The sequence below is a fragment of the Macaca fascicularis genome, chromosome 10, assembly GCF_037993035.2.
Source record: "Macaca fascicularis isolate 582-1 chromosome 10, T2T-MFA8v1.1".
NCBI classification, from domain to species: Eukaryota; Metazoa; Chordata; class Mammalia; order Primates; family Cercopithecidae; genus Macaca; species Macaca fascicularis.
In genome coordinates this window covers 92,608,666-92,636,571 of record NC_088384.1, presented here as the reverse complement: position 1 = coordinate 92,636,571, position 27,906 = coordinate 92,608,666, and the positions used below count along the sequence as shown (strand labels likewise).

The 27,906-nt window shown below is 47.6% G+C and overlaps 1 protein-coding gene and 1 long non-coding RNA gene across 40 annotated transcripts in view; one reads left to right on the top strand and one right to left on the bottom strand.

Moving 5' to 3' along the window:
• The window catches only part of LOC102136306 (uncharacterized), a 54,852-nt gene extending 40,993 nt beyond the window's left edge, over window positions 1-13,859 (top strand). Inside the window, exon 3 of the long non-coding RNA XR_001494134.4 lies at window positions 13,536-13,859. This is a non-coding gene — a long non-coding RNA (uncharacterized lncRNA). The remainder of the gene's footprint in view (window positions 1-13,535) is intronic.
• DLGAP4 (DLG associated protein 4) overlaps window positions 11,330-27,906 on the bottom strand; it is a 231,379-nt gene continuing 214,802 nt past the window's right edge. For 34 of the 39 annotated variants that reach the window (XR_012419327.1, XR_012419329.1, XM_074005252.1 and 31 more), the window contains 3 exons: window positions 15,049-15,140; window positions 13,927-14,082; window positions 11,330-13,122 (listed from right to left, as the gene is read on the bottom strand). Coding sequence is in view for 35 of the 39 variants with exons in the window: in XM_074005252.1 (XP_073861353.1) it covers window positions 12,904-13,122; window positions 13,927-14,082; window positions 15,049-15,140 (467 nt within the window). In the remaining 4 variants the exon portion in view is untranslated. Of the gene's footprint in view, window positions 13,123-13,855; window positions 14,083-15,048; window positions 15,141-27,906 lie in introns of all 39 variants that reach the window. The other 5 variants (XR_012419330.1, XM_074005250.1, XM_045362918.3 and 2 more) reach the window with 2 other exon arrangements.

Below are 27,906 nucleotides of genomic sequence, written 5' to 3'. Positions count from 1 at the left end.
AGGACCCACTCGGGAAGCACTGGTTTCGTGGAGGGAAATACCATGAACAAGTAGCTCAGCGGCCTAGGGCCTCGAAGGAGCGGGGACCTGGGGGGCGTGTGGGCTGTTCTGCAGGGTGCTGTGGGCAGTGACATTGGGCAGACAGGAGGTGCGGGGGTGAGGGCTCCCGGGCTCAGGGTCGCCAGCAGCAGGAGGCCAGGAGGATGGGGGCGGGAGCCGGAGGGGCTGAGAAGGAGCAGGGACCCCTCGGTGGCTCCCCATAGGCCACGTGGGGTGTCGGAGGGTTCTGAGCAAGGAGTGACAACCTGGCTTGGGTTTTGACGGAATCCTTTTGGGTGATGTGTTGAAAATAGCGCAGCGGGGCCGAGTCCCCGAGCAGGGGACCTGTGAGAAGCGACCCAGCAAGGATCAAGGTGATCCGGACTAGCGGGGAGGCCGAGGGACGAGTGCAGAAACTGTTTCCGAGGTGCACTTGGGAGGATCTGCGGGTGGATTGGAATGGGTGTGAAAGAGAAGGGTCAGGGTGGACCCTGAGAGTTTTGATCTGAGCGACCAAAAAGATAGAGCAGCCATTTTCTAAGATGGGTTTGCTGTGTGGAGCAGTTTAGCGATAAGAAACTCTACTTTGGGCAAATTAATTTTAAAAAACTTTATTTTGAAATGATTTCAGACTTAGGATAAAGTTACAAGAACTGTGCAAAGAACCCGGTATACCTTCATCTGGATTCTCCATTTGTTACCATTGGGTTTTATCATATTTTCTTCTTGCTTTCCATATACATATACATATATATAATACATATACATACATTTATATTTATTTATTCCCACCCCCAACCATTTGAGAGTTTCTTCCATACATATGTCCTGTTATCTCTACGTGTTTCAGTGAGTACTTCCTAAAAAGGAGATTCTCTTAAATAAGCCTAGTACAATGATAAAAGTCAGGACAGTTTTCACATTAATTTAATGACCTAATTCACAGTCCATATTCAGGTCGTGCCGGTTATCGCAATAGTGTCCTTTAGAGGAATTTTTTCTGGTCCAAGAGCCAAAGTAAGATCATTTGTCATCACGTTTCTTTAGTATCCCTGTTTTAAATTTTATTTTTTGATTGCGGTAAAATGTACATAACATAAAATTACCGTTTTCAGTGTTTTAAAGTGTACAGTTTGGTGGCATTAAGTGCAGTCACTTTGTTGTGTAACCATCACCACCATCCATCTCCAGAGCGCTTTCATCTTCCCCAGCCGAAACTCCCTGCCAGTTAAACACTAACTCCACCTTGCCCCCTTCTCCCGGCCCTGGCAGCCATCACTCATCTCTGTTTTCTGTGAGTTTCTCTACTCATTGGAGTCTCATGTAAGTGGAATCATATAGCATTTGACCTTTTGTCACTGGCTTATTTCACCCAGCATAATGTTCTCAAGTTCCAGGTTCATCCATGTTTAGCGTATATCAGAATTTCTTTTTGGGGGTGGGGGGTTGAGATAGGGCCTCACTCTGTTGTCCTGGGTGGCATGCAGTGGCACAATTATAGCTCACTGCAGCCTTGACCTCTTGGGCTCAAGCAGTCCCCCTGCCTCGACCCCCTCAAGTAGCTAGGGCTGCAGGCATGTGCCAGCACACCCAGCTAAGTTTTCTACTTTTGTAGAAACAGGGTCTCCCTGTGTTGCCCAGCCCGGTCTCAAACCTCTAGCCTCCAGCAGTCCTCCCACCTGGACCTCCCAAAGTGCTAGGATTATAGGCCTGAGCCACTGTGCTTGGCCCCGGCTAATTTTTTAAAAATTCTTTTTGTAGAAATGGGGTCTTGCCATGTTGCCCAGGCTCTCGTCCTTTTTAAGGCTGAATAATACTCCATTGTATGCATATTTTGTTTATCCATTCATCATGGATGGACACTGGTTGCTTCCACTTTTTGGCGATTCTGAATAATGCTTCTGTGAACGTGGGTCTCTTCAAGTTCCTGCTGTTGCTTTTTTAACCTGACATTGTGAACATATAAGTCTCTGTTTTCAATTCTTTTGGGTATATGCCCAGAAATGGAATTGCTGGATCAAATGGTGGTTCTATTTTTAACATCCCGAGGAACTGCAATAACTGTTTTCTGTAGTGGCTGTACCATTTTCAATTCCCATCAACAGCGTACAAGGGGCTTGGTGTGGTTGCTCTTGCCTGTAATCCCAGCACTTTGGGAGGCCTAGGTGGGCGGATCACTTGATACCAGGAATTTGAGACCAGCCTGGCTAGCATGGTGAAACCCCATTCTCTATAAAAAGTACCAAAATTAACCAGGTGTGGTTGTACATGCCTGTAATCCCAGCTACTCGGGAGGCTCAGGCAGGAGACTCACTTGAACCCAGGAGGCAGAGAGGTTGCAGTGAGCCGAGATCGTGTCGCTGCACTCCAGCCTGGTAGACAGAGTGAGACTCGGTCTCAAAAAAAAACAAAAACAAAAACAAAAAAACTTTGCCTATGTAAAAGCTGTTTTTTTGTTTGTTTTGTTTTGTTTTTTAAGATTCTAGGTGTTTTAAAAATATATTTTGGATATTAATCCCTTGATATGATTTGCAAATATTTTTCTTGTTCTACAGGTTTTCTGTATTTTAAAGAAAATCCTAAATTGTTATCTTTTATAAACCATAAAATTCACCTATGAAATGTACAGTTCAATGGATTTAGTGTATCTACAAAGCTATGTAATCAGCACTACTGTGTAATTCCAGAACATTTTAGTAAGTAATCGCCCAAAGAAACTCTGTACCTGTTAGCAGTCATTTCTCATTCTCCTCTCATCCCAGCCCCTGGAGACTATGGATCTACTTTCCCTCTCTATCAGCTTGTTTACTGTAGAAACCTGTTTTTGTGTTTTGAGATGGAGTCTTGCCCTGTCACCCAGATAGGAGTGCACGGGGCTCACTGCAACCTCCGCCTCTTGAGTTCAAGTGATTCTTCTGCCTCAGCCGCCCTAGTAGCTGGGATTACAGGCACCCGCTACCACACCCAGCTAATTTTTGTATTTTTAGTAGAGATGGGTTTTCACCATGTTGTCCAGGCTGGTCTCGAAATCCTGACCTCAAGTGATCTGCCTGCCTCAGCCTCCCAGAGTGCTGGAATTACAGGCGTGAACCACCGCGCCTGGCCAGCTTGTTTCCTCTAGAAACTCAAACAAATGCAGTCATACAATGTCTGGCTTCTTTCACTTAGCATAACGTTTTCAGGGTTCATCCGTGTTGTAGAATGTCCCAGTACCTCAGTCTTTTTCATTGCCAAATAGTATTCTATTGTATGGCTATATGCTACATTTTGTTTTTGCATTTGTCAGTTGATAGACATTTGGGTTGTTTCTACTTTTTGCCCATTATGAATATGGTGCCGTGAACATTAATCTGCAAGTTTATGTGTGGATATACGTTTTCACTTTCTCAGGTATATAAGAGTGGAACTGCTGGGTCTTATGGTAACGTCTCTATGTTTAACCTTTTTTTTTTTTTTATTTTTTTATTTTTATTTTTTTTTTGAGACGGAGTCTCGCGCTGTCACCCAGGCTGGAGTGCAGTGGCCGGATCTCAGCTCACTGCAAGCTCCGCCTCCCGGGTTCACGCCATTCTCCTGCCTCAGCCTCCGGAGTAGCTGGGACTACAGGCGCCCGCCACCTCGCCCGGCTAGTTTTTTGTATTTTTTAGTAGAGACGGGGTTTCACCGTGTTAACCAGGATGGTCTCGATCTCCCGACCTCGTGATCCGCCCGTCTCGGCCTCCCAAAGTGCTGGGATTACAGGCTTGAGCCACCGCGCCCGGCCTGTTTAACCTTTTAAGGAACTTCCAAACTATTTTTTTTTTTTTTTTTTTTTTTTTTTTGAGACGGAGTCTTGCTCTGTCGCCCAGGCTGGAGTGCAGTGGCGCGATCTCGGCTCACTGCAAGCTCTGCCTCCCGGGTTCACGCCATTCTCCTGCCTCAGCCTCCCGAGTAGCTGGGACTACAGGCGCCCACAACCGCGCCCGGCTAATTTTTTTTTGTATTTTTAGTAGAGACGGGGTTTCACCGTGGTCTCGATCTCCTGACCTTGTGATCCGCCCGCCTCGGCCTCCCAAAGCGCTGGGATTACAGGCGTGAGCCACCGCGCCCGGCCTCAAACTATTTTGCACAATGTTGTACCATTTTGAATTTCCACCGGCAGTGTATGGTTCCAGTTTCTCTACTTCTTCACTAATACTCGTCTGTCTTTGTATTAGAGCCAGGGTCTCACTACGTTACCCCAGGCTGGACTTGAACTCCTGGGCTTGGCAATCCTTCCACCTCAGCCTCCCAGGTAGCTGGGACTACAGCTACCGGGCCCTGCTTGTCTTTTTAATTCTAGTCATCCTATCAGGTGTGAAGTGGTATCTCATTGTGGTTTTGATTTGCATTTGTCTAGTGACTGAAGATGTTGAGCATTTTTCACATGCTTATCATTGGAGATTTGTGTGTCTTCTTCAGAGAAGTGTCTGTTTAGGCTGGCCGTGGTGGCTCACGCCTGTAGTCCCAGCACTTTGGGAGGCTGAGGCGGGCAGATCACCTGAGGTCAGGAGTTTGAGACCAGCCTGGCAAACATGGCGCAAAACCCTGTCTCTACTAAAAATACAAAAGTTAGCTGGGGGTGGTGGTGGGTGCCTGTAGTCTCAGCTACTCGGGAGGCTGAGGCACAAGAATCACTTGAACTCAGGAGGCGGAGTTTGCAGTGAGCCAAGATCTTGCCACTGCACTCTAGCTTGGGCAACAGAGTGAGACTCTGTCTCAAAAAAAAAAAAAAAAAAGTGTCGATTTAGATCCTTTACCTATTTAAAAATTTGTCTTTTGATTTTGAGCTATAGAAATTCTTTATATATCCCGGCTATTGTACCCTTATCAGATACATGAGTTGGAAATATTTTCTCATATTATATGGGTTATCCTTTCACTTTCTTGATAGTGTTCTTTGAAACACAAGTTTTTTTTTTTTTTTTTTGGAGACAGAGTCTTGCTCTGTCACCCAGGCTGCAGGACAGTGGTGCGATCTCGGCTCACTGCAACCTCTGCCCCCTAGGTTCAAGTGATTCTTCTGCCTCAGCCTCCTGAGTAGCTGGGACTTGGCTAATTTTTGTATTTTTAGTAGAGACGGGCTTTCACTATCTTGGTCAGTCTGGTCTTGAACTCCTGACCTCGTGATTCACCGGCTTCAGCCTCCCAAAGTGCTGGGATTACAGGCGTGAACCACCGTACCCGGCTGAAGCACAAGTGTTTTTAACCTTGAAGTTTAGTTTATCTGTGTTTTCTTTGGTTGTTTGTGCTTTGGTGTCATACCCAAGAAATCATTGCCTAATCCAAGGTTATAAATGTTTACACTTCTGTTTTCTTTTTTTTTTTTTTGAGCCTCTCGCTCTGTCGCCCAGGCTGGAGTGCAGTGGCTGGATCTCAGCTCACTGCAAGCTCCGCCTCCCAGGTTCACGCCATTCTCCTGCCTCAGCCTCCTGAGTAGCTGGGACTACAGGCACCCGCCACCTTGCCCGGCTAGTTTTTTGTATCTTTTAGTAGAGACGGGGTTTCACCGTGCTAGCCAGGATGGTCTCGATCTCCTGACCTCGTGATCCACCCGTCTCGGCCTCCCAAAGTGCTGGGATTACAGGCTTGAGCCACCGCGCCCGGCCACTTCTGTTTTCTTTTAAGAGTTTGATAGTTTTAGCTTTCAGGTCTTTTTTTTTTTTTTTTTTTTTTTTTTTTTTTGAGACGGAGTTTCACTGTGTCACCCAGGCTGGAATGCAGTGGCCTGATCTCGGCTCACTGCAAGCTCCGCCTTCCAGGTTCATGCTATTCTCCTGCTTCAGCCTCCCGAGTAGCTGCGACTACAGGTGCCCGCCACCACAGCCAGCTAATTTTTTGCATTTTTAGTAGAGACAGTGTTTCACTGTGTTAGCCAGGATGGTCTTGATCTCCTGACCTCGTGATCTGCCCACCTTGGCCTCCCAAAGTGCTGGGATTACAGGCGTGCGCCACTGCGCCAGGCCCACTTCTGTTTTAAGAGTTTGATAGTTTTAGCTTTCAGTTTTTTTTTTTTTTTTTGAGACGCAGTCTTGCTTTGTTGCCCAGGCTAGAGTGCAGTGGCACGATCTCGGCTCACTGCAAGCTCTGCCTCCCGGGTTCACGTCATTCTGCCTCAGCTTCCCGAGTAGCTGGGACTACAGGCGCCTGCCACCACACCCAGCTAATTTTTTGTATTTTTAGTAGAGATGGGGTTTCACTGTGTTAGCCAGGGTGGAGTTTTCAGGTCTTTAACCCACATTGAGTTAATTTTGTATATGTTGCCAAGTAAGGGTCCAGCTTCCTCTTTTTTGCATTTGGATATCCAGTTACACTAGCACCATTTGTTGATACTTCTTTCCCCATTGACTACCTTGGCACTGTTGTCTAAAGTCAGTTGTCCATTAATGTATGGGTTTATTTTAGACTCTTAATTCTGTTTCATTGATATATATATCTACCCTTATGCCAGTACTACATAATCTTGATTATTTATTTATTTTTTGAGACAGGGTCTTTCTCTGTCACCCAGTCTGGACTACAGTGTTGTGATCACAGCTCACTGCAGTCTCAACCTCCTGGGCTCAAGGGATCCTTCTGTCGCAGCCTCCTGAGGAGCTGGAATTACAGGCATGTGTCACCACACCTGGTTAATTTTTGTATTTTTTATACAGATGGAATCTCACTGTGTTGCCTAAGCTGGTCTGAAACTCTTGGGCTCAAGTGACCCTCCTGTCCCAGCCTCCAAAAGTGTTGGGATTATAGGCATGAGCCACGGTGCCCAGCCTTGATTACATTAGTTTTGTAGTAAATTTTACATTTCCATATGAATTTTAGGGTCAGCATCTCAATTTCTGCAGAAAAGGGAGCTGGGATTTTGATAAGGATTGTGTCAAACCTGTAGATTAATTTGGGGGAGCATTGCCATCTTACCAATACTAAGTCTTCCAATCCATGAACATTGGAAAATAAGTAATTTGTGATGTGCTCCTTTGGGACTGTGAATATTCTGTTCCTCATAAAAATTTCAACCAATACTTTTTTTTTTTTGAGACAGAGTCTCACTTTGTTGCCCAGCTGGAGTACAGTTCATTGGCGATCCCAGTGCAACCCTTCTCCCTCAGCCTCCCATGTAGCTGGGATTACAGGTGCGTTCCACCACTCCCAGCTAATTTTTGTACTTTTAGTAGAGATGGGTTTCACCATGTTGGCCAGGCTGGTCTTGAACTCCTGACCTCAGGTGATCCACCTACCTTGGCCTCTCAAAGTGCTGGGATTACAAGCGTGAGCCACCGCACCCAGCCACCAGTACTTTTAACATCCATGGATTATTCCATTATTACAATATGATGGTTGCCAAATGGTTCTTTTCTTTTGAGACCTAGTTTCACTCTGTTGCCCAGACTGGAATGCAGTGGTGGGATCTCAGCTCACTGCAACCTCTGCCTGGGTTTAGGGGTTTTAAGCAGAGGGTGATGCAGCCAGTCAGCATTTTGAAAATTCCTCTTGGCTGGGTGCGGTGGCTCACACCTGTAATCCCAGCACTTGGGGAGGCTGAGGTGGGCAGATCACGAGGTCAGGAGATCGAGACCATCCTGGCTAACATGATGAAACACCGTCTCTACTAAAAATACAAAAAAAAAAAAAAAAAAAGAAAGGAAATTAGTCGGGCTTGGTGGCGGGCGCCTGTAGTCCCAGCTACTCGGGAGGCTGAGGCAGGAGAATGGCGTGGACCCGGGAGGCGGAGCTTGCAGTGGGCCAAGATCACGCCACTGCACTCCATCCTGGGCAAGAGAGCGAGACTCTTTGTCTCAAAAAAAAAAAAAAAAAAAGAAAAATTCCGGTGGCCACCATATGGTAGGGCCAGGGGCGGCAGCAGAGACCACACCAGCTTTCAGATCAGCCACAGATTCAGATGGGCAGGAGACTGTTAGAATTTCTGTCGTAAAGCCCATTCCACTGCTGGTGCTAGAAATCTCATCTCAGTGGGTCTGTCCTCCACAGCATTTGCCCATGCAGGCTCCGCGTGGTACTTGGCCATCAGGCTCCTGGTGACAGTGGCTTTGTCCTACTGTCCTGTCTATAAGGTCTGGGCGCCCAGTGCTGTTCCCGGTGGTAGCTGAGCCTTCTCTGTGCTGAATATGGAAACATGCAACCCTGGGGAGCTTGGGGTTCTACAAGGGAAACCTGGGCCGTGTAGGGTTCTCAGGGACCTACAGGTGGCTGATAGTCTCCTGTCCCCTCCGCCACTTCTGTGGTCATATCCTGCAGCCTTTAGGAGGGCGCTTCCTGTCTGTCCCTGTCCTGGTTGCCTGTTTCCTCAAGGACTAGGCTTTGGAAACACAAGCTGAGGACTCATTCCCAGCATCTCTGGGAAGTTGCTGTCAGCCTTTCCCTGAAGTGACAAATGCGTCCCTGATGGAACAAGGTACAAGGACATGGGACATCATCTAAGTCATACTTTTGTGAAAACCATTTAATCTGAATCTGGCCATGAGAAAACATAAACCCAGATGGTGCACCATTCTATAGAGTGTGCTTGGATACTTCAAAAACACCAACATTTCAGCCTAGCGCAGTGGCTCATGCCTGTAATCCCAGCACTTTGGGAGGCCGAGGCGGGCGGAGCACATGAGGTCAGGAGTTTGAAACCAGCCTGGCCAATATGGTGAAACCCCGTCTCTACTAAAAATACAAAAATTAGCCAGGCGAGGTGGCTCATGCCTGTAATCCCAGCTACTTGGGAGGCAGAGGCAGGAGAATCATTTGAACCCAGGAGGTAGAGGTTGCTGTGAGCCAAGATCACACCACTACACTCCAGCCTGGGTGTCGCAGCGAGACGGTCTCAAAACAAAAAAAATAAACCAAAAAAACCCATGAAAAAAAAATAAAACACCATCAACATCTCGAAAAACAAAACCAACAAAGTAGGGAAATTTTGATTTGTAAAGAGACTAGAAAGACTAGAAGGACATGGTGGCCTGGCACGTTGGCTCACACCTGTGATCCCAGCACTTTGGGAGGCCAAGGCGGGAGAATCACTTGAGCCTAGGAGTTTGAGACCAGCCTGGGCAACAAACTGAGACTCCATCTCTACAAAAAAATTTAAAATTAGCTGGGCATGGTGGCATGTACCTGTGGTCCCAGCTACTTGGGAAGCTGAGGCAGGAGGATTGATTGAGCCCAGTTGGTTGAGGCTGCAGTAGTGAGCCATGATCACACCACTCACTGCACTTCGGCCTGGGCGGCAGAGTGAGACCCTGTCTAAAAAAGAAAGAAAAAAAACCAGACAGACATGGTAACTGAAAGCAGTGACTGATCCTTAATGGGATCCTGGATGGATAAAAGGGAAAAGGTGTAAGGGACAAGGTTGTGAGGGCACCTGGCGTATGGACTATGCTTTAGGCCATATTAATATGTGCACTGAGTGCTCTCCTGGGTAAAGGAGGGGCTCCCTGGAACATTCCTTTCTTAAGTTTGAGGGTGGTGATGGTGTTGTGGTTGTGCAGGAACGTCCTTGTGCCTGGGAGTTGCGTGATGTGTTTTGCAGTGAAATATCAGTGTATGCCACTGACTCTCAGATGGCTCGCGGGGAAAACGATGTGTATGTATCCAAGAGGGATAATGCCCATATGAGCGAAATATCGGTAATTGGTGATTCTGGCCGCCGGATATGTGTTCATTATTATACTGTTCATTCAATGGAGGGGGCATCTTCTCTGCTGTGCCAGGAGGGCTGGGCGTGGGGGTCCAGATTCTGTACATCAGACACCCCTACCCCATCTTGTGCTTAATAGAGAGTGCAGGATCCCTCATGAGACCCTAATCTAACCCTCAAGTCCCTTCCCCTGCCACAGGAGAAGCAGGCTCTGAAAGGCTTAGGGTCCATCCCCAGTCCCCATGGCCCATCCAGGAGAGCCGGCTGCTGGCTGCACCCCTGAACTTCTGCTTCAATGCCTGATGCAACCGGAAACCTCTTCACTTACCCTTCAAGTCACCGCCAGCTGGGTCTCAGGGTAGGGGTAGGTCTGGGAAGGTGCCAGCCCCGGAGTTAATCTGAGCCACCTGTGGTCACCAGATGCTCCGTCACCACTAACAGGTGTATTGGGGTCTGGCCACAGTTGGGATGGGCTCCCAGGGACCTCTCTGGGGAGGGCCGGGCAGCCTGAACAAAGCTGCTGGGAAGGCAGGGTCTGTGCATCCACTGGGCCTGAGGTCATGAGCTTCTTGGCTGGGTTGGGCCAAGGGAGACCAGGAATCTGTGGCTCCAGAGCCTGGCCAGAGAACTTCCTAAAAGGCATGTTCCGGCCGGGTGCGGTGGCTCACGCCTGTAATCCCAGCACTTTGGGAGGCCAATGGGGGCTGATTCTGAGGTCAGGAGTTCAAGACCAGCCTGGCCAACAGGGTGAAACCCCATCTCTACTAAAAATACAAAAATTAGCCAGGCATGATGGCAGGCGCCTGTAATCCCAGCTACTCAAGAGGCTGAGGCAGAATTGCTTGAACCCTGGAAACCCAGGAGGCGGGGGTTGCAGTGAACCAAGATTGCGCCACTGTGCTCCAGCCTGGGTGACAAAGACTGTCTCCAAAAAAAAAAAAAAAAAAAAAAAAAGGCATGTTCCTACCACCAGGGCTCGGCACCTCCTGCTTCTGTGTGGACTGCGTGCCGTTCCCTCCCCCAAAGCTGGCTACCCACTCATCCTTCCAGTCTCTACCAGAACACTCCTGCCCAGGTTGGGTTTGGCAGTCGCCCTGCGGGGTCCTGCAGCCTCATTCTGCTGCGTCTTGTTTTTCACCACCTGTCGTTGACTTGACCTTGTCTGTCACGTTCAGTATGTCTCCCTCACCAGAGTGAGCTCTGCCCCAGCACTGGGCCTGTAGAGGTGCTCTGGAGATGCACTCAGGGCTTGCACCCAACAGAATGGCAGCAGCTGCAAGGCAGGGGGATACTGAGTACCCCGCCCTGGAGAATGTGCAGACTGTGGATCTGTGGGGAGTATAAACTGTCCTCTAGGGTGGTCTTTATCAGCCTATCCTTGCTTCTGTGATAGCGTCTATCTTTCAAGGGTTTATTTCAAACAGGAAGCTGGTAAGTGCACACTCGTTTTCGGGAGAGGGGACTGTCAGCCCCATCTTCCTGCCCCAGATCACAGAGCTGGCATGTGACAGCTGGCATCCTGGCTGGCACTCGCATCAGGCTGTCTCCACAGAGCTTGCCTTTTGGGGGGGGGTCTGGCTCAGTTTCCTGGGCCCACTCTGCTCATCCCCCTGCAATAATGCCACAAGCCCTTGGTACACGTTACCTCATTTATTCTCACAACATGCCTGTGAGGTAGGGAGGGGCAGGGACTGTCCCCGTTTTACAGAGGAGGAAGTTGAGGCACACAGAGGTCAAGTGACTTGCCCAAGGTCACAGACGGCGGCCAAGCTGGAAATGGGCCCCGGAGCAGGCCCTTGGTTCACCTGGGGGAGTCCCCCCTGCAGCAAGCGCCAGCCAAGAGGATGTCTCGGATGCCAGAGAGGCGCATACACAGCGTAGAGCAGCCCCTCGGGTACTGAGCTGGCTTCGGGGCTGAGCCCCTGCCCTCCCCCACCCTGCCCTGCAGGCCCAGGCCATTGCAGCTCAGGGCTCGTGACACCCTGGGAGTGGGATTGGGGGGCTGGAGAGAGAGAAGGATAATTGGGGTTAAAAAAAAAAAAAAAAAAAACTCAGAGGCTGGGCAGATGGGCCCTTGGGAGTAGGGGGGAGGGGGTGGAGACCAAAAATAAAAGAGGGCTGCTTACACACAAGGTATGTATTTTTACACACACTTGTACACACACCTAGATATAGTACATGTAAAAATATATGCTATTCACACACCCGCCTCCTGCCAGGTGCCCCGAGAGCCAGCGGCGGCGCTGGGCGGGCATGGGTGAGCAGATGGGCGTTAAATATACACTCTAAGGTCTATGTGCATATGTACACATACATACAGACACCGCCGCCCGCCCCTCGGGCACCAGACACAGGCGCGGCTGAGGACAGACAGCCCCTTGGAAGCCACTCTGAGTCCTAGATTTTGCTGAAGGAAGAAGGGGCTGGAGAGAATAAAAAGGCGGGAGTCTGGAGTGTGATAACTGTGGCTTCGTCTCATTTCCCCCTCCAAGACTAAAACCTCCCTCATCTGCTCAGTGGTGAGTCCTGCCTGACACTGCCCAGGGCTGGCGGGGCACCTCCCAGCGAGGCGCCTCCATCTGCGTGTGTGTGCGCGCGTGTGAGGTTGTGTGTGAGCACTTGGCGGGGGAGGGAGGGGACGCGTGTCCATCTCTCTGTCCTCTGGGCCCTCAAACCGCAGAGAGGGCTGAGACCCAGAAAGCCGCTTGCCACAATGGTGACCACTGTGTGAGCTCTGAAGGGAAAAGAGAAAAACATAAGAATGAAAATCCAAGGTCAGAGCGGGGGGTAGCCGGGGAAAGGAAGAGGGAACATGGCAGGTGCCCAAGGCTGCCCTTGGACTGTCGTCATCTTGTAAACAAGCTAGTGTGAGTTCTTGTCAGATAGAAGGAGTAAAAAGACCGCAGTCTGGAGGCTGGGCCGGGAGTTGCTGACGTCCATCTATCTAGTCCACCACGGCCAGCAAGAGGAAAAAAAAGTTTTCTAGTTTCGTGATTTTTGTTGATTTTTTGTGAGTAAAATTTTCATAACCTAAAGCTGGGAGGGACCCAAAAAAGCCAAATGTGAGCCCTTGTATGCGTCAATTTGAAAGTTGGCTCAGGGTCTCTAGACAGAATAACCATAGCAAAGGTTGAGAAAACTCTGTTCCATTCGCACTTAGTTTTTGTGGTTTTAATGATTTAAAATCATTTCTTTCCTCCTGCACGGTCTCAGAGCCTGGTCTGGGCCTCCGGGACATAAATCTCGATGCTGTCTGCGCTCTCGGTGGCTGAGTTCTGCCGCACAGAAGCTGCCCGCTTCGCTGCCAGGAGTCTCTTGCGGGCCTCCTGGCGCTGCTTGTCGCTGGCGTCTGAGGCCTTGTCGCGGCTCACTGCCGGCTTGGATTTGGCTGGCTTCTTCGGGACCGGAGGGGGTGGTTTCTTCTCTTCCTTTAGTGAGACAGTGAGGAGGGAACAAAAATAAAATAAAGGTGCCACGTTTTGTGTGGCGCTACCCCCACCATATGCTGGCAGCTGGAGTCTCCACCCCAGCTTCCCCGCATCGGGCACAAGCAACACACACTTGGAATCAGGAAGCCACGAGAAGCGATGACAGTGGGAAGAGCACAAGGCACAGGAACGGAAAGCAAGCCTAGACTCCGAAGGTGCTCGAGCAGCAGGATGGGCAGATCCCCGTGTCCACCCTCATGTTGAACCACCAGGAGCTTGAGACTCAGGCAGGAGCTAGCCCGAGTACAGTCAGAGACTTAAATTTAGGGCTTCAGGTCCCATTTTACAGGCTATTCTAGGGGAGCAGACAGGGCCATGGTTCAGTAGGGGTCACTGGTTCTGTTGGTTTGCAGAAGGAGGCCTCGGGGAAGAGGCTGGCTACCACGAGGTCACAGAACTGGCTCCAGACCCCAGGACTCCTGGCAGCAGGGCCCCAGGACAAGGGACCACTTTGCTACCTCCTCTGTTACAACGTGATTGAGGCTGTGGGCGTGCCTCTCCCAGGACCCCCTTTTCTGGACATGCAGGGCAGGACACATGCTTCAGGGGCAGCCTCAACTATACGGAGCAAGCGGCATGCTAGACAAGTGCCAAGCATGGACCCCACGCAGTGATGGACGTGAGCCCCCAGCTCAAAGACGACACACGGAGAAGGGAGCCAAGCAGCACTGACCGATGTGGGCAGCGTTATTGCCGACCAGGAATTTGTCCCTGGACTTCCCCTCCGCACTGCTCCATGCTCACCTTCCTCTTCTCGGGGGTCTCCACCAGCTGCCAGCTGTTGGCCTTGAGGTGGTAGAGTTCATCGAACTTCATGCTGATGTCCTCGATGGACAGCTGTAGCAGGTCCCAGAACCCTGCCAGGTCCTGGGCTGTGGGGCGTGGGTTGGCATCAGGGTTCTGTGGGCCAGATGGGGATCAGTGGGGCGGGCTCAGCAGAGGCTTGTCCTGCTCCCCCGACCCCCCGTCTCCGCCGTCTCTGCTTCCCCCGCCCTGTGCCCTGCTGAAGCATGTTTCCTCTGGCCCCACCAGCACCCGAGGGGGCCCTTGAGGCCTAGTGTCCAGGTCAGTATCTGTATGAATGAATCTAAGCCAGTTCTGGTCAGCACCAGCCTTAGTGGTGGAGATCCTTGGGGACAGCCTATAGGGCTGTGGTGAGGAAAGCACTCCTGTCCCTAATGTATGCCAAGCAGACAGTTGTTTTGCAAGGAAGAAATACAAGTTTTTGGCCATGGTGTGAGTGACACCGACTGCCCCATTCACTCCCAGGTGGGGAAGATCACGGAATCCGTGTTGTCTCCCTCGTGTCACTCTGTTCCATGACAATGCAACCCCCAGGTCTCTGCAGGTCTTGGAGACAAACACTCTCCACTGCGTCCCGCTGGGAGCACAGATTCCCACAGGCAGAACAGCCCAGGACTTTGCTTTTGACCCCAGCAGGGCCAGCCCTCCTAACAGGTAAGAGGGAGGGAGAAAGCCAAGCCACCAATCCCAGCAGTGGTATTTCTTTAGTTCTTACCTTGAATGTCTTCTAAGGTACAGAAAAAACATACATATATATATATATATAATTTTTGAGACGGAGTTTTTGCTCATTGCCCAGGCTGGAGTGCAGTGGCGCGATCTCAGCTCACCACAACCTCCACCTCCCGGGTTCAAGCGATTCTCCTGCCTCAGCCTCCCAAGTAGCTGGGATTACAGGCATGCGCTCTCGCCCCCTTTCTTGTGTAGACACTGACACACATTGCCACTGGCCGCACTGTTTGTGTTACAGAGGAGGGCACAGAGGCTTCGTGGGGGTGGCAGAGTGTAGTGGGCAGCCAAAGGCTGGAAGCCCTGCTGTGGAGGAAGAAGAATCACACTCACCAAGTTTTGCTCACAGAGGCCCCGGAACTGCTGGAATTTCTGGGACATCAGTAGCTGGGCACTGCCCACCGCACTCAGGACTTTTCCTAAGACTGAGAAGCAGAGGGTGGGAAGACTGATTTAGCACAGCACAGCATTTGTGGGGACGGCATCATGCTTTTGATCTCCCCCCGCACACTCCCTTAGGGTAGAACTCATTTCATGATGGTGGTGGTCTTCATTTTACCTACACATTAGTCCATTCTCATTGAGAAAAACACAAACAATATAAAGTGAACCCCATCCCATTTCCTGAGGATATTTTATGGCAACAAATATGAAAACTGAGTATAAATGTAAAACATTTTCCAGAAAAACATAAGAAGGTCTTAAGAAATAGAGGCCGGGTACAGTGGCTCACACTTGTAATCCCAGCACTTTGGGAGACTGAGGCGGATCACCTGAGGTCGGGAGTTAAAGACCAGCCTGGGCAGCATGATGGAACCCCGTCTCTACAAATACACAAAAATTAGCTGGGCATAATGGCAGGTGCCTGTAATCCCAGCTACTCAGGAGGCTGAGGCAGGAGAATCATTTGAACCCAGGGGGCGGAGGTTACAGTGAGCCGAGATCGTGCCACTGCACTCCAGGCTGGGTGACAGAGCGAGACTCAGTCTTTAAAAAAAAAAAAAAAAGAAAAAAAATTTGATTAGACTCAAATATTTTTAAGAAACTGAAGCAGAACTCTTCTAAAAAAGGAACTAGGTCTAAGTTTTACAGCTGAGGTATTAAAAACTTTCAAGGAACAGGAAATCCCTTTTTTATATATTCTGTTCCAGAGATTAAATAAACATGGAAAATGATGCAACTTGTTTTAGGAACTCTGACAGCAGATAAGACATGCCAAGAATGGACCACTTTCACTAACATAAATGTAGGAGTCTTAAAGTATAAACAAATAGGATCTATCAGAAGAACTGTAAAAAAATAAACATCCTAATTGATAAGTGTTTAACCCAGGAATACAAGGTTGATCTTGTCTTGTGACTTCCAGTTTTAAAGTGCTGGCATCAGCCAGGCATAGTGGCTCATGCCTGTAATCCCAGTACTTAGGGAGGCAGGAGGTCCCCGACAAAAACAGAAAAAATTAGCTGGGCGCGCTGGGGCGCATCTGTGGTCCCAGCCACCTGGGAGGCAGAGGCTGTGGTGAGCTTGGACCATGCCACTGTACTCCAGCCTGGGTGACAGAGTGAGGCCCCCTGCCTCAAAAAATCATAAAGTACTGGCACAGCCGGGCACTTTGAGAGGCCTAGGCCACGTGGTAAAAGCCCATCTCTACAGAAAATACAAAAATTAGCCAGACATGGTAGCATGTGCCTGTAGCCCCAGCTACTTGGGAGGATCACTGGAACCAGGTAGATTGAGGCTGCAGTGAGCTGTGATGACAGCATTGCACTCCAGCCTGAGCGACAAAGTGAGACCTTGCCCCCACCAGACACAAAAAAGGTGCTGGCATAAAGACAATGCTACCCATCCCCAACCCCCTTAGAAATCACTGAAAAGCAAACAAAGTAAACAAGAAGGGGGAGGCCGAGGTGGGTGGATCACAAGATCAGGGGTTCGAGACCAGCCTGGCCAACATGGTAAAACCCTGTCTCTACTAAAAATACAAAAATTATTCAGGCGTGGTGGCCCATGCCTGTAATTCCAGCTATTCAGGAGGCTGAGACAGGAGAATCGGAACCTGGGAGGCGGAGGTTGCAGTAAGCCAAGATTACGCCCACTACACTCCAGCTTGGGTGGCAGAGTAAGACTCCATTTCAAAAATCAAACAAAAAGTAGCACACCCAATTTTATTTGAAATTTAAAAAGGAGGCTTGGGCATGGTGGCTCACACCTATAATTCCAGTACTTTAGGAGTCTTGAGGCAGGAGGATCACTTGAGCCCAGGAGTTCAAGACAGCCTGGGCAACAAAGTGAAACCCTGTCTCTATGATTGCTTGAACCCAGGGTTTCAAGGCTGCAGTGAGCTATGATGGTACCACTGCATTCCTCCAGCCTGGATGACAGAGCAAGACCCTGTCTCAAAAACAAAAAAGAGTGTGGACTGCAGCAAGAGCTTTCCTGAACCTAGCCGGCAGCAAGGAGAATGACAGGGTTGGGGAGGCCCTGCATTGTGAGCAGCCCTGTAGTTGCCTGTGGAGAAGAAAAGCCTGATAGAACTCTCCCAGGCACCCATTCCCACCCTATTCCCACATATGATTCCTGCTGGCCTGGGACACAGTCCTGGCCCCGATCTCACAATGATCTACTTACAAGAGCTCATCAAGGAAGAATTCGCCTCATTAAGAAATTACTAATTAAAAGGGAACTGACACAGGAGTTAAAGATATTACAGGAACAGCAAATGGCACATGAATACTTACCAGAAATTGTTGCCAGGGAATAGATGAAAATTGTAACATTTATCCATGAATATGTAAAATAAGTCAAAGCAGAGATAGTAAGACAATGGAAGGAGATAAAACAGGGGCTCTGGAACTAGAGCAGGAGGAAAATCAGGCCATCATAGAAACAAGGCCACACTGGAGGTCGCACAGAGGTTCAACCCTGCTGAGGACTTGTCCTGAGTAGCAGAGCCCTACAGGGAGAGGAGGGCTGAAAGGCTCCAGGTACAAAGTGCTTCAGCTGCCCCACGAACAGAACAAAACATTTATTTTAAACGAATAGTTAAGCTGGGGGGAATAAAATGAGCCCCCCAGGGTAGACAGTGGGGACCTGTGCCTGGCTTAGTTTAAAGTGTGGGAATAAAAGGGAGTCAAAAATTATAAGATCGTACCTGGGTACCTTATCTTTTTACAAACAGAAGTAGGGACTAAGTATTTAAAAAGACAAACTACTAAAAAGAGATTCAGAGACATGGAAGAGAAAGAACATGCATCTATCAGAGTTCTAAAAGGGGACAGAGAGATGGGAGAAATCAGAGGGATCATGGTTATCAATGTGGAGGCTTAGGCCTGTAATCCCAGCACTTTGAAAGGCAAAGGCCAAGGCAGGCAGATACTCGAGGCCAGGAGTTCAAGAGCAACCTGGGCAACATGGTAAAACTCTGTCTCTGTTAAAAATACAAAAAACAGCCAGGTGTGGTGGCACATGACTATAATCCCAGCTACTCAGGAGGCTGAGGCAGGAAAATCATTTGAATCTGGAAGGCAGAGGTTCCAGTGAGCCGAGATGGTGCCACTGCACTCCTGCCTGGGTGACAGAGTGAGACTGTCTCAGAAAAAAAAAAATTTTTTTTTTTCCCCCCAGAAATTGGTCCAGCCCTCAGAGCCAGGAAGTCAAATGAATCCTAAGCAAAATCCATACTTACTTATAGTAATACAAAGAAAGCTCTTAAAAGGCAGTGAAAGAGGGAGGAAAGTACGATCTCAATCCCATAAAACTGGATGTTGTGTCTAAATACATACAGGACCTAGAAGAACATGTCAAACTCTAAACAGCTGTGATTGCGGATGACTTTGTTCTTGTGTTTCTCAGTTTCCTATAATGCAAATATTAACTTTTTAAATTTTTTATTTGAGAAAATCTCTTGCTCTGTTGTCCAGGCTGGGGTACAGTGGTGCCATCATAGCTCACTGCCGCCTCAACCTCCTGGGCTCCCAAGTAACTGGGACTATAGATGCACATGCCATCAGACCCAGTTTTTTTTTTTTTTTTTTTTTTGCTTTTTGAGACGGAATCTTAACTCTGTCGCCCAGGCTAGAGTGCAGTGGCACCATCTTGGCTCACGCAACCTCTGCCTCCCGGGTTCAAATGATTCTCCTGCCTCAGCCTCCCGAGTAGCTGGGATTACTGGCATGTGCCACCACATCCAGCTAATTTTTGTATTTTTAGTAGAAATGGCATTTCACCATGTTGACCAGGCTGGTCTCAAACTCCTGACCTCAGGTGATCTGCCTGCCTCGGCCTCCCAAAGTCCTGGGATTACAGGTGTGAGCCACACGAGTGCCTGGCCTAATTTTTTTGTATTTCTTATAGGAATGAAATCTCACTATGTTAGCCAGGTCTGTCTCAAACTCCTGGGCTCAAGTGATCCTCCTGCTTTGGCCTCCAAAAGGACTGGAATTACAGGTGTGAGCCACAGCGCCTGGCCTACATATTAATTTTTATTTTAAAAAATAAAGGGCGAGGAAAAATTGCTGCCAAAGGAATGAGTTTAACAGCAAACTCTCAACCATAATGGATGAAAACAGTAAAACAATATATTCAAAGTATTCAGATAAAGGTATAATTTACATTTCTACATTAGAGAAAGTATTATTCAAGAATGAATGTGGAATCCCAGCACTTTGGGAGGCCGAGGTGGGCAGGTCATCTGAGGTCAGGAGTTTGAGACCAGCCTGGCCAACATGGTGAAATCTCATCTCTACTAAAAATACAAATACTAGCCGAGTGTGGTGGTAGTCACCTGTAATCCCAGCTACTTGGGAGGCTGAGGCAGAATTGCTTGAACCTGGGAAGCAGAGGTTGCAGTGAGCCAAGATCGTGCCACCGTGCTCCAGCCTGGGCAACAAAAGCACAAAACTCCATCTCAAAAAAAAAAAAAAACACAAAACCAAAAAGAATGTGGGGTGGGTGCAGTGGCCCATGCCTGTCATCCCAGCACTTTGGGAGGTCAAAGAGGGAGGACTGCTTAAGCCTAAGAATTGGAGGCAAGCCTGGGCAATAAAGCTAGACCCTCATGTCTTAAAAAATATTTTTTAAAACAGCCAGGTCGTGCAGGGGTAGAACCAGCTACTTGGAAGGCTGAGGCAGGAGGACCCCACGAGACTGGGAGTTTGAGGTGGCAGAGAGCTATGATTGTGCCAAGACCCTGTCTCAAGAAAATAAAAAAACGAAAAAGAGTGTGGATACATTGGTGTAGTGTGGAAGGTTAGAAAAAAAAAAAAAAATGCCAGGCACAGTGGCTCATTCCTGCAATCCTAGCACTTTGGGAAGCTGAGGCAGGTGGGTCACTTGAGGTAAGGAGTTCAAGACCAGCCTGGCCAACATGGCAAAACCCCGTCTCTACTAAAAATGCAAAAATTAGCTGAAATGCAACAATTAGCTGGGTGTAGTTGTACATGCTTGTAATCCCAGCTACTGGGGAGGCTGAGGCAGGAGGATCACTTGAACCCAGGTGGTGGAGGTTGCAGTGAGCTAAGATTGCACTACTGCAATAGAGTAAGACTCTGTCTAAAAAAAAAAAAAAAAAAAGAATGTGATGGGGAGAGGTCACTTTGATAAATGGCAGGCGGATCACCTGAGGTTAGGAGTTCGAGACCAGCCTGGTCAACATGGCGAAACCCCATCTCTACTAAAAATACAAAAATTAGCCGGGCTTGTTGACGGGCACCTGTAATCCCAGCATTGGGAGTCTGAGGCAGGAGAATCGCTTGAACCTGGGAGGCAGAGGTTGCAGCGAGCCGAGATTGCACTACTGCACTCTGGCTTGGGTGATGGAGCGAGACTCCGTCTCAAACAAACAAACAAACTCTCAGAGGAAAACATAAGACCAAATCTTCATGACCTTGGATTTTGCAATGGTTTCTTAAGACACCAAAAGCAGGGCCGGGCGCGGTGGCTCAAGCCTGTAATCCCAGCACTTTGGGAGGCCGAGACGGGCGGATCACGAGGTCAGGAGATCGAGACCATCCTGGCTAACACAGTGAAACCCGTCTCTACTAAAAATACAAAAAAAAAAAAAAAAAACTTAGCTGGGCGAGGTGGCAGGCACCTGTAGTCCCAGCTACTCGGGAGGCTGAGGCAGGAGAATGGCGTGAACCCGGGAGGCGGAGCTTGCAGTGAGCTGAGATCCGGCCACTGCACTCCAGCCTGGGTGACAGAGCGAGACTCCGTCTCAAAAAAAAAAAAAAAAAGACACCAAAAGCATAAGCAAAGGAAGGAAGGAAAAAAAAGCAGAAAAACTGGACTTCATTAAAATGGAAAACTTTTTATGGACTGAAGGACACTATGAAGAAAAAAGCTGGGCGCAGTGGCTCACACTTGTAATCCCAGCCCTTTTAGAGACTGAGGCGGGTGGATCACTTGAGGTCAGGAGTTTGAGACCAGCCTGGCCAACATGGTGAAACCCTGTCTCTACTAATAATACAAACATTAGCTGGGCTGGTGACTCATGCCTATTAGTCCCAGCTACTCGGGGGTGCTGAGGCAGGAGAATCACTTCAACCTGGGAGGTGGAGGTTGCAGTGAGCTGAGATTGTGCCACTGCACTCCAGCCTGGGCAACAGAGCGAGACTCTGTCTCACAGAAAAAAAGACAATATGAAGAAATGAAGACAACCCACAGAATGGGAGAAAATATCTGCAAATCATGTATCTGATAAGGGTTTAATATCAAGAATATATGTATATAAGAATTCCCTACAACTGAACAACAAAAAGATAAACAACCCAGTTTTCAAATATACAAGGACATCTCTCCAATGATAGACAGATGTTCAGGAAATATGCTCAACATCTCAACAGCATTAGTCATCAGGGAACTGCACATCAAAACCATAATACTTCATACCCATTAAGATAGCTATCAAGGCTCCTGCCTGTAATCCCAGAACTTTAGGAGGCCAAGGTGGAGTATCACTTGAGCCTGGGAATTCAGGACCAGACTGGGCAACACAGTGAGACCTCTTCTCTACCAAAAAAAAAAAAAAAAACAAAAAACTGGGCATGGTGGCGCACACCTGTAGTCCCAGCTACACAGGAGGCTGAGGTGGGAGGATTGCTTGAGCCCAGAAGGTCAAGGCTGTAGTGAGCTATGATGGCACTATTGTACTACAGCCTGGGCAACAGAGTGAAACCCTGTCTCCAAAAAAAAAAAAAAAACAACCCAAAAGCTATCAAGAAAAGTGGAAGCAAGTGTTGCAAAGATGTGGAGAAACTGGAACCCTGTGCATTACTGGTGGGAATATAAAATGATGCAGCTGCTGTGAAAAATAGCTGAGTGGTTCCTCAGAAAGCGAGACATAGATCTGCCACATGATCAACCAATTCCACTTCTGGGTATAAACCCGAAAGAACTGAAAACAGACTTAAACAGATATTTGTACGCCAATGTTTATAGCGGTTTGATTCACAGTAACCACAAGGTGGAAACAACCCAAGTGTCTGTCAATAGATGAACAGACCTCAACTAAAAAACATCCGTGTGTACACACACGCACGCACACACACACATGCACAGAGAAAACTCTAAACCCCATATAAAATGTACTTCTCACACATGGAACATTTGCTAAAAATGACCAGTCTTGGCCATAAAATATACAATAAATTTCAAAGAACTGGGTATCATGCAGATCATGTGTTTTGTTTTTGAGATAGGGTCTCCGTCTTGTCACCCAGGCTGGAGTGCAGTGGTGCCATCATAGCTCACTGCAGCCTTGACCTTCTGCACGTGAGCAATCTTCCTGCCTTAGCTTCCCGTGTAGCTAGGACAGGTGTGCGCCACCATGCCCAGCTAATTTTTTTTTTTTTTTTTTTTTTTGAGACAGTCTCGCACTGTTGCCCGCGCTGGTGTGCAGTGGAGCGATCTCGGCTTGCTGTAACCTCTGCCTCCTGGGTTCAAGTGATTCTCCTGCCTCAGCCTCCTAAGTCAAGTAGCTGAGACTACAGGCATGCGCCACCACACCCGGCTAATTTTTGTATTTTTAGTAGAGACGGGATTTCACTATGTTGGCAAGGCTAGTCTCGAACTCCTGACCTGGTGATCCGCCTGCCTTGGCCTCCCAAAGTGCTGGGATTATAGGCGTGAGCCACTGCACCTGGCCTAATATTTTTTTTTTTTTTTTTTTTTGAGACGGAGTCTTGCTCTGCCGCCCAGGCTGGGGTGCAGTGGCCGGATCTCAGCTCACTGCAAGCTCCGCCTCCCAGGTTTACGCCATTCTCCTGCCTCAGCCTCCCGAGTAGCTGGGACTACAGGCGCCCGCCACCTCACCCGGCTACTTTTTTGTATTTTTTAGTAGAGACAGGGTTTCACCGTGTTAGCCAGGATGGTCTCGATCTCCTGACCTCGTGATCCGCCCGTCTCGGCCTCCCAAAGTGCTGGGATCACAGGCTTGAGCCACCGTGCCCGGCCAATTTTTTTTTTTTTAATAGAGAAGAGGTCCTACTGTGTTTCCCAGGCTGGTCCTGAACTTCTAGGCTGAACTGATCCTCCTGCCTCAGCCTTTCAAAGTGCTAGGATTGCGGGCATGAGTCACCAGATCATGTTTTTTGACATTAATATAAATAGGCTAGAAACCAGTAATGAAAACATTAATAAACTCCAATATAAAACAAAGACTTACACATCTAAATAACCCAGTAGTCAAAGAAATAACAGTGGAAGTTGCAGATCTTGTCAAATACAGCTAAAGTAGTAAAGAGAAATGCACAGGCTGAAAGCTTATATAAAATTTGGACAGGCTGAAAAAATAAATTAGCTTCCAATTTAAGACATTAGTAAGGGAATAATACAATTAACCCAAAGGGATGATAAATTAATCAAAATAATAGAGGGTTAATAAAATTAAACCCTGTCAGACTGATCAAGATAAAAAGAAGACAGATGCAAATAATGATTAGGATGGAAAAAAGGATCATGTGATATAGCTATACTAGAAAAGATACTCAAAACGAGAGTTATACAAAACCAGGAAATAAAATCCTGTTTTTCTTTTCTTTTTTTTTTTTTTTTGAGACCGAGTCGTGTTGTGTCACCCAGGCTGGAGTGAAGTGGCAGGATCTCAGCTCACTGCAACCTCTGCCTCCCGGGTTCAAGCAATTCTGCCGTCTCAGCCTCCTGAGAGTAGCTGGGATTACAAGCACCCACCATCATGCCCAGCTAATTTTTGTATTTTTGTAGAAATGGGGTTTCACCATGTTGGCCAGGCTAGTCTTGAATTCCTGACCTCAGGTGATCTGTCCACCTCGGCCTCCCAAAGTGCTGGGATTACAGGTGTGGGCCACTGCGCGTGACAAAATCCTGTTAAGTTCCTTCAGAGACTATGAGAAGAGGAAACGTCCCACACTGATTTTATGAAGCTAGAGAACCTTAATACTACAACAGGACAAGGATAGAAATGAAAGATTACAAGCCAATGTCTCGTGAACAAAGTCAAAATTATTAAATCACAAAATAAACCAAACTTGGCAGTGTACTAAAATGATAATATATCATAAATTCAGCTGGGTTTATTATGGGAATGCAAGACTGATTCAACATTGACAATTGTGATCACTTCTGATTCTGGCTAAGACAAACCAGTGAGTGTCAGACAAGCTGACCTCTCCCACCACCAACAAATTAAAAAAAAATCAGTAACAACAAACCTCATTTTCAAAACATTAAGAAACTACCAGGCCGGGCACAGTGGCTCACACCTGTAATCCCAGCGCTTCGGGAGGCTGAGGTGGGCGGATCACCTGAGGTCAGGAGCTCGAGACCAACATGGCCAACACATTGAAACCCTGTCTCTACTAAAAATACAAAAATTAACCGGGCATGGTGGTGGGTGCCTGCAGTCCCAGCTACTCGGGAGGCTGAGGCAGGAGAACTGCTTGAACCCAGAAGGCGGAGGCCGCAGTGAGCCGAGATTGCGCCACTGCACTCCAGCCTGGGTGACAGAGCGAGACTGTCTCAAAAAAAAAAAAAAAGAAAAGAAAAAGAAACTACCAGCACAACCAGAATTTGAGAGGTCAAGATCCCAATGAGAAATAAGATATAGTCAAGTCTGATATTATGTATCATCTGTGAGCTGGGGGCCCATAAGGCATCTCCCAATTTATAAGAAGCTGAGCAGAGCTTGTAGCAATTTCATGGGAACAGACACAAAATCTGGAATTCAGGGCTATCGAGGCAGACAGCACCTGGAAAGTACATTAGGCTGAGCAAAGCTTCCAGTAGTCTTGAGGTATGAGACAGAGGGAAACTGCAGCTCAGTCTGCCATGAAGGAGGGGCTTGGAAAACACCACTGGCTACCACTGTGACCCTGACATGTGAACGCTGCCAACTAGAAATAGATGAGCTGTCACAAGCACCCAGCTCTGAATCACCTCAATACCATTCTGATTAAACTGATCTCACCATACACTAATTACCTGTAAGAAGCAAAAGTTCTCAAAGGGCAGAAAATCATCCTGAGCCTCAAATTACCTCTAGTTTTCAAATGTAACTTCTGACACTGAATAAAAATTAACAGGCACACCAAGAGATACGATGAAATAATTATACACCAAAAGAGAAAAAATAAAAAAAGAAAGAGACCTACAGGGTCTGGACCTACAGAGACCTACAGAGTTACTGGACAAGGGCTTTAAAATAACTGTAAATAAATACATATACAAGAAAACAGATGAAGATCAGCAGAGAACCAGAATTTATCAAAAAAGTATCGAACAAAAAAAAAAAGTATCGAACAAAAAGTCTAGAAGAAGTATATTACTGAAGTTAAGAATGTAACAGATGGTTTTTAAAAATTATTCTTTTTTTTTTTTTTTTGAGATGGAGTCTTGTTCTGTTGCCCAGGCTGCAGTGCAGTGGTACTTTCTCAGCTCACTATAACCTCTGCATCCCAGGTTCAAGCAATTCTTCTGCCTCAGCCCTCCGAGTAGGTGGGATTACAGGTGGCCGCCACCACGCCTGGCTAATTTTTGTATTTTTAGTAGAGACGGGGCTTCACCGTTGGCCAGGCTGGTCTCAAACTCCTGACCTCAGGTGATCCGCATGTCTCAGCCTCCTGAGTACAGGATTACAAGTGGCCACCACCACGCCTGGTTAATTTTTGTATTTTTAGTAGAGATGGGGTTTCACCCTGTTGGCCAGGCTGGTCTCAAACTCCTGACCTCAGGATCTGCCTGCCTCAGCCTCCCAAAGTGCTGGGATTACAGGCTTAGCCACCACACCCAGCCAACAGATGGGTTTAACAGATTAGTCATAGCTGAACTATAAAATAATCTGGTAGGAAATATCCAGACTGAGGCCTAAAGGTAAAAAATAAACAAAACAATAAAGAGACAAGACAGTTGGTCAAACATATGTGTAACTAGAGTCCACAATTAGAGAAGAAATATAATGGAGCAGAAATTTGAGTAAGGAATGGCCAGGACTTCTCTGAAATTCATGAAAGATATTATAGTTCAAGATTCAAGAAGCCCTGTGAATATCAAGCAGGAAAAATAAAAGGAAGATCATACCTAGATCTCATAGTAAAACTTGTACAACTAAAACACAAGGAGAAAATCTTAAAAGCAGATAGAGGGGATAAAATTAATCTTCAGAAGAGCAGCAGTAAGACTGACAGCTTACTTTTCAATAAAAAGGCTGGAAATTAGAAGACAATCAAAGACACATTTAGGCCTGGCACGGTCTAATCTCAGCACTTTGAGAGGCTGAGGTGGGAAGATCGCCTACGGCCAAGGAGTCTGAGATCACAGGGGTGCACCACCACACCCAGCTATTTAAAAAAATTTTTTTTGCAGAGACCCAGTCTCACTTTGTTGCCTTGGCTGGTCTCAAACTCCTGGGTTTAAACAGTCCCCCCATCTTGGCCTCCCAAAGTGGTAGGATTACAAGCATGAGCTACTGCGCCTGACTTTGTTTTTTTAATGGAGCAATATAAGCATGTTTATATGTTGTTGAGAATGACTTTGTTAGAGAAAGGGAGCTTATTATGCTGGAGAGAAAAGGGGCAACTGTTGGGGTTGTCCTTAGGTGAGAAGGAATCGAATTAGTGCCCAAGTAGAGGGTCTGTGCCCAGCCACAAGACCCCATCTCTACAAAAAATAAAACAATTAAATCAGGTGTGGTGGTGTGTGCCTGTAGTTTAGCTACTCAGGAGGCTGAGGTGGGAGGATTGCTTTAGCCTAGGAGATTGAGGCTGTGGTGAGGTATGATTGCGCTACTGCACTGGAGCCTAGGAGACAGAACGAGATCCTGTGTCTTAAAACAAGAAAGAAAAGGCTGGGCGTGGTGCTTCACGCCTGTAATCCCAGCACTTTGGGAGGCCGAGGTGGGCAGATCACTTGAGGCCACCAGGAGTTCAAGACCAGCCTGGCCAACATGATGAAACCCCATCTCTACTTAAAATACAAAAATTAGCCAGGCATGGTGAAGGCACCTGTAATCCCAGCTACTCGGGAGGGCTGAGGTATGAGAATTGCATGAACCTGGGAGGTGGAGGTTACAGTGAGCTGAGATTGTGCCACTGCACTCCAGCCTGGGCAACAGAGCAAAGCTGTCTCAAAAAATAAATAAATAAATAAATAAATAAATAAATAAATAAATAAATAAATAAAATAAAATAGCATTAGATAATACTAAAGGGAGTTCTTTAGACAGAATGAAAGCAATTGTAGGTAGAAGCACACAAATATACAAAGAAGTGAAAAGTAACAAAATGGGTAAACATATGGGTAAAGATAAGTAAATATTGATTGTATAAAATAATGACTTGTTGGCCGGGCGCGGTGGCTCAAGCCTGTAATCTCAGCACTTTGGGAGGCCGAGACGGGCGGATCACGAGGTCAGGAGATCGAGACCATCCTGGCTAACCCGGTGAAACCCCGTCTCTACTAAAAAATACAAAAAACTAGCCAGGCGAGGTGGCGGGCGCCTGTAGTCCCAGCTACTCGGGAGGCTGAGGCAGGAGAATGGCGTGAACCCGGGAGGCGGAGCTTGCAGTGAGCTGAGATCCGGCCACTGCACTCCAGCCTGGGCGACAGAGTAACTCTGTCTCAAAAAAAAAAAAAAAAAAAAAAAAAAAAAAAAAAAAAGACTTGCAGCATTTAGAATATATGTAGATCTTAAATAGTACAGCAATAGTGCAAAAGTCATGA